Genomic DNA, 17,890 nt, shown 5'->3' on the forward strand with positions numbered 1-17,890 from the left:
AAGCACCTCAGAGATTATGAATTAGGGAAGAAATGTTTGTTTAAGTCCACTAGAAAGTGCAAAATGTCTGTATTAAGTGTGGATTTTTAAGTACATCATGGAAGGAAGTATAAGCACAACTCTGTGAAAGAGATTAATACAGAATCAAAATGCTCTCATGAGACACGAATTGATGGTGTACCAGGAAAGCCATGTGGCTCACAATGGTAAAGTTTATGCACAGATTTCTTATAATCACAATATAGTCAAGAAACCAGAATCCAATCACATTGATTAGATTCAATAAGTCACATTCTCCAACTTGTGTCAGACAGAAAAGCCAGGTACCATCTGCTGAATTTGTCTCAGAAATTACAAGGTTTCTAAAAAGCTAGATGAAGAATTTTGCATGCACAAACTGAAGCAATTACACTATTTAGGATTTTAACTACTCATGGAAGCTTTAGAAGAGCTGTAGAAAAGCAGGGGTTTTTTTGTTTGTTTGTTTTGGGTTTTTGTTGGTGTTTTTTGGTTTGTTTTTAATACAGGGCTGTGTTTATTTTTCTGTTAATATAAAATTAAGAGGGAAAGGAAGAAAACATATTGCTTGCCTTATCAGCATCGTCAAAACATGCACCAGAAATTTATAACTACAATGAAAGAGAAACCAGCAGCATTCAGCTGCAGGGACTGGCCTCCATTTTCACGTTTAGTAGGTTCACAGCATCTATCTGTGTGGATAAGAATTATTACAGAAAATCAAGAGCGTAAAAAAAAAAAAAAAAAAAGGAGAAAAAAGTAAAAAAGTTGATAAAACATGAAAAATAAAGTATCAAAAGGAAAAAAGCGACAGTGGAAAAGAAAAAAGAGAAAAAATAATTTAATATTTACATTGTGGCAAAGACAATCGCTTGAAAGACATTACTCTAATAGAAACGTGAAACCATGATTAAAGTTTGGATGAAATTGTAGCCATTGAAGTGCTCTGGGCAAATCTGGACAATAAAGTACTCAAACTGTAGAAAATATGTACCTTAATAGATGCAACATCATTCTCCACAGCAGCCAAAGTGATAAACTCTTTGGTCTAACTTTAAAACAATTTAGTTAGGCATTTGATCTGAAGTATATGGCCAACTCTCCTGTTTCCCATCCAAATTAAAAAATATTCAGCCAAGTCCAACCTAAATACAATCTTTCATGTGTCTTTCATGCTGGAGGTACTTGGAAATCAGGAAACTACCATGCAACACCCATCAGAAATAGTGAACATTTGAAGCACCAACAAATACCAGCTCACAGGCTGAAAGAAGAAACTATTAAAAAAGTCAATAACTACATAAAAAGAAGGTTCCAATCATGCACAGGAATAAAGAAAACAGAAACTTCTTTAGCTGTTTCGTCTTGCCAATAAGTTTATCTTGTTCCTGACTTATCGTAGGAGTCCAGAATGAACCACTGTCAAACCCAGCTTTGATAATATAGATATAAGTCCACTTCAAAAATGAATGACCAGTGCAATTAGCAAAGACAGCTGCGTAATTAGATATTGATTTTAATACAAGGGTGGGAACAAAACAAAGTTCCTTTTCAAAACATGCAGTTTCTTAGAGATTGAAGTCTGCACATTGTGTCTGGATGCAAACCAGTGCAATATATGAAGTTTGAATATATATATTTTCTGTGAATATTTTTGTTGAAAGTTCACTTTTTGGCAGATAATACAGTCAAGTTCATGCAATATAATGTATGTTTACACATCTTAATCTCCTTGACTGGATATTGATATTTATTTTCAGCTACAGTGAAAAAGTAATTACATGGTAGTGACTAATATCGGTGTTATGCTACTTTTCAAGAGAGATTTCAAAAGAAGTTGAAATGTAGAAATCCCATGTAGTACGAACAATAACCTTAGTTACATCTTATTTACTTTTAAAAGTGCATTTTAAGATGTTGTAATTGAAATAGATGAAAACTGTTAAGCCCACAGTTTTCATTTAAACTATATTATATCAGTCCCTTATTATAATTACGTAAACTTTAAAAGAATTTATTCGAGTTTAAAATCAGTGTAGAGGATGATTTCTGACATTCAGCACATGTACTGGGGTATGTCTCTTATTCTGGAGAGCTCACAGTCTGAGAAGAAGGGCAAATGGTGGTAGAATTACCACGTCTTTCCATAAATATACGATCAAGACGTGCAGAATATAAGTGCTACCCAAAATAAAAGGATGGTTTTGGATTTTAATAATCTGGTTTTTTTTCTTTTCTTTTTTTTTTTTTTTTTTTTTTTACAACACACCTCAAATTTAGCTTGAATCAGAGAGCTGCTGTTTCATGAATACATAATGGACTTTAGCCCATCCTCACACTTATTTCTACTGTGGTGTATCCAGTGATACTTATATTAAAATAAATTATGACTGTTCAAAATTCACAACCAGTTCTTTATACTTAGACTTAACTATTTGGTCCTTATATTCATAGCAGAACATTCTTTGACACATTAAACTTCCACAGCTATTTTAATAACACAGCTTTTAAATATTTTAGAGAATATAGATAACAATCTAATATTTTAATTGGCACTTAAGAGGTCTTTTAATTATAAGGCAACATGATGCTAGCAATTACTTATGACAACATTCTAGATGAATAAGAGTACCATACTTGCAAAGTGTGGCCTAGTACAACATTTGACATCTATGATGATTTTCTTTCTTTCTCACAGCATTTAAAAAGATAATAAGATAAGCAAACTTAAATCCACAAGGTAAAAAAAAAAAAATTCAATTACTTCTGCAAGCACGAGTTCTCTGAATATAGTGTAGCTCTTAGACTACTATTTTCTTTTTTTTTTTTTTTCCTAGCAGTCTACTGCTTTTCTAGTATTCAGCAGTAGCTAATTTCTGTGATATCTGTACACTAAGAATTTTTTTTTTTTTTATTTCTATGAACATTTATAATGGTACTGATAAAGACTTTTTGTCTCTCTGATTCATATAAAATAAGTTCTAGTTCTATCAATTTTAATAATGATTTCTACCCCTCTTCATGTAAAAACTGTTAATCTTTGCAAGGAATGGAGCAAACACGGCTGATTTTAGCTTACAGCAAGAACATGCCCTATCACTGAAAACAATGTTCCTTTCCAGGATGTGATGAGAAATGGCTCTTAGTCAGCAAATTATAGTACTAGTTTGCAAAACAAAACCAAGTAAGTTTTGTAGTTTTGAAGTTTTGGATATTAATATATCTGACTGGCGTGATTCCTACCAACTCCTACTCTCAAAGCATGAGATTTTAAAGACACATTTAATCTCTTATCTCTACTCTCTTCTGAGTTTCAGAAAATAAATTAAAAAAAGAAAAATTCCCATACAGTACTACATGCTGAAGACTTTGCTTTACACTTTTAGTTCAGAATTATGATATGAACAAAAGTTAGACAAAAGTCTTCATTTTCAAATTCTGATTTTGGAATAATAATATCCCTCTGCCTATGAGAAAATGATGCAGGTACTTCACAGGGAAATGCTACAGCTTTTCCTTGCCTTTGGAATATGATCAGAGCTGCAACAACTGCAAGACTTTCCTTTCTTACTACAGCATTTTGTTCTTCATTTTAGATTTAACTAAAAGCCTAAATAATCAAAGCTGTGGAAATAGACTAAGCAATCTTGTAATGTACAAAGCTGTACAAAAGAAGTACTCATTATGGTCTTAAAATTTCTGGTCCTTGGAATGGAAATTTTACCTTTGGAAAGATCTTCAAACTCCTTCTGTGCTTTTCTTTTTCTTTCTTGGTTTAAATTTGTTATTGTTACCCAAGCTGGTGGAAGGATCAAGGGCCAGAAAGTTCAGCTATTCTTTCCCCAGTGATTCCCATTGTTAAACGTGTGTAAATTTCTCATACAGTATTTTCCTTACTGAGCTACAGAGAATTTTACTTCCATACTCAGATATTTATTTTTTTAATGTTTAAAAGAACGTATTGTTTTTGAAGCCTCTGTTCTCTGGCAAATTTAGTGAAATTGTCCACTACACTGAAAAGTTATCAGAAGACACAAATTATTGGAAGTTTGTGCAGGTATACATACACACATACATGGATAGGCAGTGTGGTCACGACCATAGGTTGAAAATAAGGCCAAAATGTTAATCTTGAAGCATCAGTACATAACATAATTCTACAGTCTTTTTCTATAGGTTTAAACAGGCAATTTAAAGCCCCAAGTAATGACTTTTCCTCCTAGCTTAGCAGCCTTTCTAGTTTTTTCTATGGAAAGAAGCTACAAAAGAAGAAGATGACTACAAATGCCCACAATTCTCCTAATTTAACTTTTAATGAATGTAACATAACTTTTCCTAGAGCTAAGAATAAGTACCAGAAACCAACTGCTGACATTACCCTACAGCTAACTGCCTCAGAATGTGGCTATGTGGCTATGTTCCAAAACACACTGCACCTGGAAAGGGCTTCTCTTCAACTGAGCTACATATGATCACTAATGACTAATTTTGGTTACCATCACTTCTGCAAAATACTGAAGCGGGAGTATCTACAGTATTTTCCTTGTTCATTACCTACAGAATTGTTGACTAAGTTAAAAAAGCAGACAGTTTATATCTGCAAATGCACACAGACTTTATACTGAGACAAAAAGTATCACAAACAGAACTTAAAGTCAACCTGACCCGAAGAATGTTGTTCTCGCTACTGAAGTGAAAATGAGGAAGGAAGAAATTTGACTTGGTTTTATGGGAAGATGAGATGTAAATAGAAACCTATAAAATAAACATAGCAGATTTATCATTGCCTTTAGAAATGCAAGGACCCGGAGATGTGAGGAAATTCTGGAGAAAGGATCAGGTCCGGGAATACTTAAAAAAACTGGATGGACATAAGACCATGCACTTTTGTGGTGGGGTACAGAACAAGAATGAAGAAGGCTGCTTCTTGACTTCACTGATGCATAGTCAGGGTCAAGTCAACCCTTCTGGAGAAAAGGGTGGTTATGGCCCCATTCAGAGCAAGGGACACTGCCCTGGGGAGTTTCTTGCAGCCCAAGGGTCGGGATTGAAGGGATGTGAGAGACAAGGAGAGCACCTGCAGCAAGACAGTCTGGTGTTTGGTAGCAAGAGGTGACAGGAACAAAAATCTCCTACAGTACACAGTTGGAATCATATAGAATTTATTTCTAACCAAAAAAAGTCAATTAATTGCTTGACTGAGAAAAAAATTAAAGGGCTGACCCTGAGAGAAAATTGTGGACATCAGACTTATTTCTATTTTTCTATATTTCAGTTTCTGGATTAGAAAGTTCATTATCCTAGAATCTATTCTAATAGAACACTGTATAGCTCAAAAACCCTCTTTTTGTCTATGTAATACATCATAAAATGTATATACACAAATTCAAATACATATACATGCATGCATACCTATGGCACTATGGAGCTATTTTTATTGTTCATTCACTTTGACACTACTGGAGAGTCTAAGGCTGCATTTTTGTACAAACTACTGATAACAAATCATGTTTGGTATCATCTTTGCTACTAGTGATAATGGAAGAAGATACCACATATTAGATTGTCCCTCTTCACCTATCACTACATGATTTTAAACATTGGTGACAGACGTGAAGAAAGAGAAGGAAAGAAAGAAGGAAAAATGGAAGGAAAGACAAAAGGAAAGACGGAAGGAAGGAAGGAAGGAAGGAAGGAAGGAAGGAAGGAAGGAAGGAAGGAAGGAAGGAAGGAAGGAAGGAAGGAAGGAAGGAAGGAAGGAAGGAAGGAAGGAAGGAAGGAAGGAAGGAAGGAAGGAAGGAAGGAAGGAAGGAAGGAAGGAAGGAAGGAAGGAAGGAAGGAGAGATGGGAATACAAGTTTTCCAAGGATGTGAGATGTTAATAAAAAAGTATTCTGACAGTTCATGCAGCACTGGAAGTTAAAAAGCAGCAACAACAACAAAAACAAACAGACAAACAAAAACCAAACAACCAATATTGCAAAGCAAGAAAAACAGGTCTAAGTGCTTATTATCCCCAAATGCTTTTCTCATTTTCCCACTACTGTGCCAAGTTATTAATTTATAATGAAGCAGAAAATTCTTCTGATAAACACAACTTGCAGCCACTTTTAATATATGTACTGGCCTTCCACAGAAAGAGCACTGACTGGATAAAAGCCTTTGGAAGGCAGCACCTGCATTAATATTCTGCTACTAATTTCTGAAAATGTATCAACCACTTGCAAAAAGTATCCATTTAATCTTCTTTTAAGATTAATTTAATATAAAACTATAGAAGTGTTTTTAGGTTGCAATAGTAATGGTTCAGAATAACAGCTGATTTGGACACTTTTGTGCCAGCTGCATGGTACATCGACAGGATCTCTATTTCTGCCCTGCTGAGAAAGAGCAAATGGACCCAAACAAATGGGCTGCAGTGTCAGCTCTGTGAGCTGATGGGGTTTGGCTCTTCTCAACAACACCAAGTCAGAGGGTTTGTTATGGCTGCAGAGATTAGTTAGTCTATGTTGTCCTAACACTGATAAAGACCTAAGAGCTAAGGTACACAGCTCCTTTGAGAATCCCATTTTATCTCACAGGACTAGAAGCAGCTTAACACTATAGAGAAGCCAGAACAAAAATTTCTAAAATAATCACAAATCTGTACTTAAAATCTGATAAAGACTTAATTCAGAGGCAAGTACACAGACATCAGAGTAACACCTGCCTGCAAGTACTGCAACTAATATCCTTAGTCAGATATTGGAATACATAAAATACTACATTTAAGACTACTCCAATCTGTCTTCAAAGCATGATTCTTAAATACATGCTCATAGGCCCAAGTAAAAAGCAAAATACAAAGATGGAATTGTCTACTGCAAAAAATTACTCAAAAAAGTAGGAAGTAAAATCACACATACATAGATATAATTTACAGTAATGTATATATGCATATACATTTACACATACATGAATATATTTATACATACATTTATTTAAGGCAAAGTGTTTTAAGAAGTTGGTTCACTGAGTATTTCTCAAAGTCATTGTAAGGTTCCCCTGGTAGACCCTTCAGAAAATCAGAAATTTTTTATCAAAAGGATTACAAATTCTGAGGAACTAATCACAAATTTGAGTGATTCAGTGAATAGTGTGTATTATAGGCCTAGTAACAGAAATTACAAAATCAAGTGGATCTATAGTTGGAGGCTACTGAGGCCAACCATGTAAAAATTTAAAGAAATGTCTGTGGCATTTATATACCTCACTGATGCCAGAGAGCAATTTGCAGCCTCAGGCTCCTTCCTAGACCTAAGACTAGTAATGGAAGATCATCATGTTGTGTTATTACAGAATTTGTCTGCCAGCCAGGAGCGGGTACTTGCTCACACTTTCCTAGCAAGCAGAAGTTGGGGATTCAGTGCCCATAGGAGCTGCGTATTCACTTAAGTAGAATTTTAGCTTCCAGTCCCTGACCTCAGGGATTACTACTTCTGCCTTATATTTGATGGGTCTTGAAAGCACAAACAAGCTCCTTCTGCAGGAATCAGAACCGAGGTCTTAATTCTTGTGACAACCTCCATTTCCCTGGTAAGCACCCATTAAAGGACACCAAATATATCTTTGCTTCCATCTCTCTTCAGTTCTATGATCAATTGCACTAGCTTGTACAAATTTTCACCAAAATATTTGCTTAGGGGATCCCAAAATTCTCTTAGGATAATTAATATCCATGAGTTTGAATACACAGGATCTACATATATCTTCTTTTAAAAATACATTTAGAGCAGGACAGAAACACTCAGTTCAGCTGAAGTGCCATAGACCTGGGCACATACAGATGAAAACCTTCAGGAGACTTAGAAACTTTTCTAATAACTACATAAATAATCAGGAAGGGAATCTCAGTCATGAGAAGCAGCTAAGTGAGCACAGGATGCAGATTTCATTCAAAAGCCTACCTAATTTCACTCTTATTGCTTATGTCTTTATTTGGATCCAGCTATAGATGCCTAGCTACAAATAACTAAGCCTCAAAGCAGACAAATAGTGCAGCATCTGAATTGACAAACTGATATCAGAAAGAACTATTCTGCTCAAAGTTAAGTATTCTATACAAATTATCGATCATTTTTTTAAAAGTGCAGGTTGATACTTTTGCAACATTGTTATATATCTATTCTATTGCAATAAAAATACTACGCCATTTAAAAACAAGATAACCATACTAACTCACACATATGAACATTAATATTCAATTGATTTTAAAAATGGCCTAGAGAATGTTCTTATGATACGAATTTCACACTCTTTTCAGGCTTTGCAAAAACAGTTGTCAGGGAAACTAATTAGTTCCACAATCATAATTGCAATAATGATTTATATAAAGAAGACCTAATGTTAAATAGTGTAACAGACTTCTTACAACTACTTCAAGGTTATAGGAGAGGAATGAAAATAAAAGCCACTAAACACCTATAAAATTATGTTCAGAGAAAAATGTTCTTTCTGTCTCTCTTCCTATCTCTCTACCTATCTATCTCCTGAAACTAAATTAACTAAGCTGCTTTTTTACATGAATATCTAGAGACTATCTACATTATCACTTACTCAGGCATATCATATTTCTCTCAGTCACAGCAGCTGTGGTGAAAATATAGAATACTTTCAATAACTATAACAGATTAAAATTAGATTTGCATTGCAAAATAAGATTTGTGTTTCAATTATACAAAACTGAAAAATGGCTTATGCATTACATTTACCTAAAGTTTTTGATTTTTTTTTTCCTACTTGAAAAATATTTTTCTTTTCTTGGGACAACAATCTTCCCCATATTTCCTTTTCCCTGTTTCAAACACGAAGTGAAATTTTATTTCTGAATGATGGCACTATGTTTAAAAACACAGGGCCCTGAATTCCAGTCAAGATGAAAATCAACTCTCACTACTGCAATTCAAGTGCATAAACCAAATATTTGCACTAGTATTGAATCTGAACCAATTAATGAATTAAAATTGCCTGTTTCTTTCTATAAATGCAAGTAAAAATGCTTTCGACACCAATAAATTGCTACAAAAAATTAAAACATTTTGAAGAGATCTAGATACATATATTTACGATGATGAATGCTTGTCACATGCTCCGATTGAAACACGAGTATTGACATGGTTTACATTCTAATATGTTCACCATTATATTTATTTGGCTGGATTTTAATTTGATTCTATTATTATAAAAGTTTATTACATGGCATACTGAAAATACTATGTTAGAGGATTTAGCACCTGACTTTAAAACGGTAATGATGACACTGATCTAATTTGGAATTTATTACTAAAGATATCAACTTATAATTTGATAAAAAGTTTGAAATGTCATCCTCATAATATTTTTTACAAAAATTCAAAATATCCATAATATATTAGAAATTATCATCATATTTTAAGTTTATTCTGAATGAAATAATTGTGTTGTTGCACTAAAATATAACTTTACTTTGCGAAGCATTAAACTTTAACAAATTAGCTACTGAAATGCACTCATTCTTAAATATCATGCAGTTTTCCTTAAAAAAAAAAAAATCCAAACCTTCCTATTTACGCACTTTAAAAAAAAAGAACAACATTTCTATACATTTCAAAGCTTGTAAATAGGCCCAATAGAAGGCTGTGTGATAACCATGTTAGAGTAAATCAGTAAGACAGTATCTAAACAAGACTATTTAAAGCCTTAACCTCATCAGACACTAAAATACCTTTATTACATCGGTATCTTGAAGCACATGTAGAGATATTTTGAGTTGGACTGAAATCAATAATTCTAAGTTGCTTGCAAAAGACAGGCAGTACAAGGCAACTTAAACATGTATAGCATGTGTATCTTAAATATTATATTTCTTGTTAACTGTCATAACCTGGGTTGAAGATTCAATGTTTGTTCTGTACTTACAAATGACTTTATTATTAAGAGAAAATTAGGAAAGAGGGTTCCATTTAAGGTTTTTGAATCAAGTCTTTGCTGGTAATAGAGTATAAGGTTTTGTCAGTTAAAGAAGACTTCAGTTACCTAATATTCAACTACACACACTGGTGTACTACAAGTAGCTAACAGTTCATAGAGAGAAAACACTGTAAAATTAACTTACCTGTAATAATATTAGGCTTTGGTGGCATGCTGAATTCATACAAAGTTGGTTCAGAATAACCCAGTCTGTTGGCAGCTGTAATTTGTACTTCATAACCCATGGTCCATTGAAGATGCTCTAAGATGATGTGGTCTCTACTACCCTGCACTTTCTTCTCTAGCCACTGGTCTTCCTTATCTTTCTGTAAAGATGCAAATATTAGTTTAAATTCTTGAAACCGCTTGTGTTATTTGTCTAAACTATGCGTCTACATGATGCACAAAAAAATATGGTGTTCAATTTACAGAGGTTGTGAACATTCAAATAATCGAATTTTGGAGTACTGAGTACTTGGGCTTTTTGTAATTTTGATCACTCCTAATCATGTTTCTAAAATGTGTATTTAGGGATTTTGTTGGCAATCACTTTTAACACCTTGGTTTCAATTTATGTTTTGCTCAAATACTGATGTTTATCTTGGGGAACAGTAGGATAATTATTTGCAAATTCTGCTAAGAATAAATGAACAGTAGGATAATTATTTGCAAATTCTGCTAAGAATAAATTCTGTAAAACGTTTATTTTATATAGATGTTTCAATTACGTTTCAATCAATGTTCTTTAAAAGACACTTGCCACTAAATCCAAATGAATTGTTCATGAATGCAAGCTGTGCTTATATCATATGTTAGTCATATAATAAAAGCATACACTAACTGTAGCAATATGTGGCACATAGTAACGTTTTGTAAACCAGGTTGTATGCAACAATATAAAGACCATTGAGAAAGTATGCAGTCTTATGTCTACACTGGTGACAGGAGACATATAAACCATTAAGATGGTGTTCTAGAGGAAAAAGAGTTCTTATAATTCAGATAATTATCTAAGTTGTCTGTACAAATGGAACAAATGAAGACTTCATTTCACAAATTTGGAGTGCTTACCTTTGCGATCACTCCTTTTAGTGCATAATATATTTAATTATTCTTTATACAAATGACAATTACAAAATAACTAAGAGGTAAAACAATAAACAATATATGCCGTCAAACACAAAAACCATCTTGTTCAAAGGAGCAGCAGTAATGGTAAGAGTCCATGCAGTTTCTATAAAAACAACAACCAAAAAAACCCAACAACAACAAAACCTAAAACCCAAACAAACAAACAAAAAAACGTCACAGCAAACAAAAAACCCCAACCAAACAAAAAATAAAAAGGCATGAAAAAAAAAACCACCAAAAAACCCAAAAGAACAACCAAACAAACTTACTTGCGTGTATGTTGAATTTAAATATAAGCATCAGAAAAAATTACCTCAGAAGTGTCTAAAAGCTAGATTTCTAAGACGGCGGTAACCTAAGCAGCTAAACACCCTGACAAAAATGAGTAAATAAAGCAGTGTGAAACTCCAGTCTACCATGACCTGTCTGCTTCTCAAAACTGAGGGCACATCTGACAACAGCAGAAGTAAAGCCAATCCACTGTTTAGGCAACTAAATATTTACTAATCTAGAAAATAACATCTCTCTCTTTAGTGGCCATTTTAGATTGTACCCAAGATCACATTGTCTGGTGACCTCATAAAAAGTGAGGAAAAGTGATTAACCCCCTTCAACCCTTTCACTTATTCTCCATCTTCCCTAAATTGCTGCTCTGAAAGGTCAGCTCAGACAGATTTGTTATTATGGTGGTCCCTGTGATAAAAGGGCAGGAGATGCCACACTATCTTGAAAGCACTCAGGAAAAAATATCAAGAAATCCTCACAGAAGGCAATCTGATTATTTAAAGCAGTGACTTCACAAGAATTCATTACATTAGGATGGTGCTTTGTAGGCCTGAGTAATACAAGACAAATACTGAACAAAGCACAAAGTGGCTGAAAACATACATAGTGTTAAAATGTACAGAAAATCCAAGGATCTGGAAGGTAAAGTGGAACTTAGAGATACAAAAACACTGAACTGTTTTATGGTAGGTATCTTGGAGTAAATGAGAAATTATCTCTTTTTAAATGATTCATGTTTATGGAAGTTTGTTCTAGAACTGATCATAATGCAAGAAAGTGAACACAGTCCTCCAACATAGTCAAACAACAGTGAAGCATATAACCTAGCAATCAAACACTTATCACTACAAAAATTCAGAGCATTAACAGGAATGCTGTAATAGGTCAACATGGTGAACAACTTTTATGCCTGCAAAAACTAATCACTCCTCTAATGTTTCCTCTAAACTTTACTATGGACATAAAAGAAAAAATAAATTAAATACTGTTGTTTTTCAGAATAGGATTTTTAATCAATTTTTCTTGCTTCTGTCCAAAAGTTTGCAATCTTAAAAGATGGATAATTTGATTATTTAATTCTAATTCCAAATTTTTTACTGAAATTTGGTATGGCAGGGTAAAACAAACCAACATCCCCCCTTCCTTTTTTTTTTTTTTTTTTCCCCCCCTAGGTTACTGTTGGCATTCTGTGACTTTAAAGTATAAAAATATCATTTCATTTTCCAATCCCTAAGAAGCCTATTGCAATACTTCTTTTTTAAACATTACAAAGTAACTCAGGACATGGTACAAAATTGTAACTGAAGGCTGGAAACAAATCTCTTCAATATAAAAGACTGATACCTATCTGCAGGGAACAGTGGGAAACATGCACCAGGCACTAATTCACAATTGCACTGTGCAGCTACAGAGTATATACCATGGCCAAAATGTGCTTGACTAGTAGGCACAAATGTTTGCTTGTGACTACGTGAGACGTGTGATTATTCCTGTATGGTGACCACACATAGCTTCTTGTGCTAAGCTTAACCTGTGTACCTTCCAGAGCTTGCTTTGTAGCCTGCCTTTCCTCTGCAGGTCTGTGCCTGGTCACCCACCCGCCCTGAGCTGCTGTGGCTGTCTCTCCCCTGTATCCCAAGTGCTTCTTCTTCCTGGCCTTCTGTATCTCCTCAACTTCTCCTTATTCTGTGCAATCTCTTCAACCCTCCCCTATAGTTTTTAATTTATTACTATAGTACTTGGAAAACAGCACAGCCAATAAGAGCCATTTACAAATTCAGCACACATTTTGTCAGCAATTTGCATGCATAAAGCTTAACATTCATGGTGCAACATGAGCACCTCACCATGTGTGTCACAATCTAGTGTCGTAAGTAGGAACAACCAAAGGTGAGCCTGAGTCTGTCCTCATTAAAACTACATAGTTAGTATGAGAAATGTGCTTGGGGGTCATGTCCTGCATCAGACAGGATGTTTATCTCTGGAACCCCCATCACTGTTCTTTCTGTCTTGCTACTGGGGAGCAGTTTTCCCTTCTCTTCTCCTCCTATTTTTTCCTAAGATAGCTTTGAAGCCAATGTATGCCATTAGCTTCAGACTCTATCAGCGAAGCTTTATAAGACCATCTTGACTGTCTTTGTGCAACAGCATGAATCAATTTGAGGCTGCTACTTACAAAAATTGCATAGTACCTACTCTGAAATACAGAAGAAAACATGAAATTTCTTATTTTCTGATTATAGTTAGCAATTCTTGCCCATAACATGAATAAACTGATGTTAGGAAAGCAATATTTGACAGAATGAACATGTGATCTCCAGAAAAATAAAATTTACCAATTGCCCTAAACCAGGACACAGTATTGCTATATCTTAAAAGCTGTCATTCTCCCAATTAAAAACAAACAAAAAACAAACAAAACAAACAAACAAACAAAAACCCACAAAACAACACCCACCACAAAACAAACAAAGAAACAAACATACAACTCCATAAAACTTAAATAAAGGGGAACTTATACCTAATAAGACATAAGCTGTTATGAAACACAAAGAAGAAAAAGCTTGTTATCTAATACGTGCTTTAAATATGGAAGCAAATACATTGGTCCAGGTGCTAGTAATGAGGCTGCCAAGAGTTAGAGGAAAGCTAATTAAATACAAACAATGGGGAAGATAGAAGAGAAGGAGTCAACAGATAATTAAGAACTTTAAATAGCACCATTCATTCTGATTAAAGCACAAAAAAATTATTGTGCTTTTTTGTTGTAGGAATGCCTTTAATTTAGTCAAATTGCTTTTTCAATTGGAAGCTTAAGGAGATATGGATTTGAGGTCCAAGTAAAAACTATCTTCTTTGGTAACTTGTTAAGTTTCCAGTTACTGCTTAAACTGTACATCTATATTTCAACAATACACATGGAAAGTCATATTTTTATACTATAATATTGTATCTTAGTCAAACCACTAAATCAAAATCAGGTTTCCAAAAATATTCAGGATAGATGCAAAATCATTTAGCTTACTTAAATCTCAGAAACTGGTTAAATTCCATATACTGCATGCATATATTATATGTAAACAGTTTATTTTTTAATAGTCTCAATTCTAAATTCTAAGAGGCATTATAATCTGACTGGGAAGCTCAATCCCACAAAACTCTGTTGTATCTTGTATTGCATATTTTACTACTCTGTCTCTTCTTTACAATTACTTTTATGCCAACTGTACTCACTGGACTGAAAGTCATTTAAGAAGGTCAATTAAGATTTAGGGATCAATGATATCAGAATAACTGCTTGTTATTTCCTTGGGCTACTCTAAAAAGCTCTACCAAATTTTTATCAATTGATTTGTAGATACCAATCTTCCTTGGTTATACATAGCTTAGGAAAATCATTTTACATGCCAGGTTTAGCACTTGGATAATCCCAGAACTATGATCAAACAGCTACATTATAGGAAATATCAGGAAATGTTAGAAGAACTATTACAAATTCAGGAAGTTACTTTTCATCTTTGGGGACAGTAAAACAAGTTCTGCATTTAATTTCTCAAAGATTGCAATTTCTGTTACAGTCCTCACTAACTTGTGTTTAACATGTTTAAATATCTGATGTCACATTCCCAATCTCTTTTAGACTCTCAAAAAAGGCATGTAAATCTGCTATTATACTCTGCTAAAATGTCTTTTTGCTGGGTCTAGTTGGATAAAAGTAGTATAACCTTCCTGAAAGCACACAAAGTAGTTATTAGAAAATGCACACTTTTAAGTTAAATTCATTGCTTTTGCCAGCTCTACAGTTACTTCTTCAACCTAATCATTTCTAAACATAGTATATCAGGAAAGGAAGGATATTTTAGCTACTTTAATAATAAAAAACCCCACACGCTTTATTTTTGTAGAAAAAATAAAACGCACAGTTCAGAAAAGCCTGTTTTCTAAACTTGCCAGATTTGGTGAGAGAACACCAAATCAGACTCTAGCTGACAGAAGACCAATAAACTTCATGATGGCTGCTGAAGAACTGATATATACACTGAAACTCATGAAAGTCCTAACAATTTGTCAATTATTCGGCTTTTTGGAGCTGCGCCTTGGAATCTAGGAAGATAGAAAAAATGAAAAATGATCAGATAACTAATCTCTTTTAAAAAGCATATAGAGTACTGGAATTTATCTTTCTATCTCTAGTATGCTATCAGATGCATCTTTAACAGGTTAATAATTTGCTGTGCAAACAACCCTTAATTACGTAACTTTAATGCCTGCTAAATTACTGCACTTTTGAGAGCTGAAAAGTGTTTCTTATATACTATGTAACAAAACAGGTAATATAGCTTTATTGTCACAATCAACTTACAGTTAAAATCATAGCATTATTTAGGTTGGAAAAGACCTTTAAGATCACCAAGTCCAACTGTAAACCTAACACTGTCAAGTCTGCCTCTAAACCATGTACCCAAGTGCCACACATCTACAAGTCTTTTAAACACCTCCAGGGATGGTGACTCCACCATTTCCCTGGGCAGCCTGTTCCAATGCCTGACAACCCCTTCCATGAAGAATTTTTTCCTAATATCCAATCTGAATCTACTCTGGTGTAACTTGAGGCCATTTTCTCTTGTCTTATCACTTGCTACTTGGGAGAAGAGTCCAACACCCTCCATGCTACAACCTCCTTTTAGGTAGCTGTGGAGAGTGATGAGGTCTCTCCTTAGCCTCCTTTTCTCCAGGATAAACAGCCCCAGTTCCCTCAGCCACTCCCCATCAGACTTGTGCTCCAAACACCTCACGAGCTTCGTCATCCTCCTCTGAACTCTCTCCAGCACCTCCATGTCTTTCCTCTACTGAGGGGCCTGAAACTGAACACAGGATTTGAAGTGGGGCCTCACCAGCACTGAGTACAGGGGGATGATCACTTCCCTGGTCCTGCTGGCCACACTATTCTTGATGCACACCAGGATGCTGTTAGCCTTTCTGGGCACACTGCTGACTCCTGTTCAGCCAGATGTAAAGTTATACCTTTAGTAAGAATAGGATGCTTTGCTTTCCTTTTTTTTTTTTTTTTTTTTTAAGAATTTGGCATTAACAACTTAGTCAACATATGATACTGTATATTCTTCTTGTAGTATGCAAAAAAATTGGTCACATTTCAAATCATATCAACAGTTTTCTTTATATTAAAAGCAGGTATCATTAAGCAAAATCCACCTATTCAGTGAAATACTTACACTTCTGTATTTGACAATATATTCCAAAATGGGTGCGCCTCCATCATCTTGTTTAGTTATGCTAAGTTTAAAACTCTTGCCACTTCCTGGTTGTCCATGAATTGAAGGGGGGCTTGGCTCCCCTAAACAAAGGAAAAAAACCAGTAGATACTAATTCAGCAGTAAGTCTTAAGTTACAGCTGGGAGTTTGTCTACAAACAAAATCTTTAAAATCAACATGATCCTGCCAAGCACTGCAGAACATCCTTGTGTTAAATATTTTGCTTAAAGTATGTTCTAAAGTAGATTAATTATCACACACAAGGAAAAAAAAATGAGAAGTATGAAAGAACTATTCATTTCTTTGAGACTTTCTGACTTTTGACACTTTCAAATATAAGCTGCTACTCACACTGAAGTTTAGGAGTAACACTACAGGAAAACTTCCTTAAGCATGAGCTTTAGTCCTATGTGCGAGATCTAAATTGTAGTACAGATATTAGGTAAATTAGCTCTTTCATAAATTTGAAAAGGCAAAATTAGATACTTTTATAATAGCCTATATGAAAAATAAATGTAAATAATAAGATTTCCAAAAGCAAAAGCAATTTTCTCTGTAATGAAAGAACAAAAATAATCTTAAATGTACAATTGAAGGGTTTATAGCCAGCTTAAGCCACTTTGCTAATGGAAATAAACATACTAATTATTATTTCTATATGCAATACCTATTATCAAGTTTTAAATCAAATCCTAAATAATTGTGTGTTTTCATACTGAAGTGTCTTATCATCAAAATATCTGTAAATTTGCATTCTCCCAGAGAGATAGAGTTCCTTTAGAAATATTTGTAATATTTGTGTTTATCCCTTATCAAAGTAAAGATAAATTGACTTAGATATTAACATAGTATTTACATAGCTTTCCTTCAGTTAACATACATAGAATTTCTATCAGTTTCTGTCACTTTTCTAGCAGGCATAATGTTCCATATGAATAACAGCAAATTATTTTGTCTGTTGTTCAATATATTTAGAATATGCATGTGCTTTAATCAAAAGGAAATTTGAAAGCTGCCACATTACTGGTTTTAGACAGAAGAAATGTATCAATAGGAATATAATGAAATGGAAACATTTTGTGTTCTTTGTCGTCATGTGGTTTTATTGTTTGTTCCATTAAGGCAAATATTCTTAACTATACTAACACCCTACTTATAAAACAGTTCAGTTTTAACAGATTTATGAGAGACTAGTC

General features: G+C 34.1%; 1 protein-coding gene across 2 annotated transcripts in view; it reads right to left on the reverse strand.

Annotated features, from left to right (window-relative positions):
- The window catches only part of NCAM2 (neural cell adhesion molecule 2), a 294,710-nt gene that overhangs the window by 25,415 nt on the left and 251,405 nt on the right, over positions 1–17,890 (reverse strand). The window contains exons 14-16 of one of the 2 annotated variants that reach the window (XM_082045724.1): positions 16,655–16,776; positions 10,150–10,330; positions 591–710 (exon numbers count right to left, since the gene is read on the reverse strand). In XM_082045724.1, coding sequence (XP_081901850.1) covers positions 604–710; positions 10,150–10,330; positions 16,655–16,776 — 410 coding nt within the window. In that variant the 3' untranslated portion in view covers positions 591–603. Of the gene's footprint in view, positions 1–590; positions 711–10,149; positions 10,331–16,654; positions 16,777–17,890 lie in introns of those variants that run through there. The other variant, XM_082045723.1, reaches the window with a different exon arrangement.

Source organism: Streptopelia decaocto (genome assembly GCF_964273445.1).
Source record: "Streptopelia decaocto genome assembly, chromosome: 1".
In the NCBI taxonomy this organism is placed as follows: Eukaryota; Metazoa; Chordata; class Aves; order Columbiformes; family Columbidae; genus Streptopelia; species Streptopelia decaocto.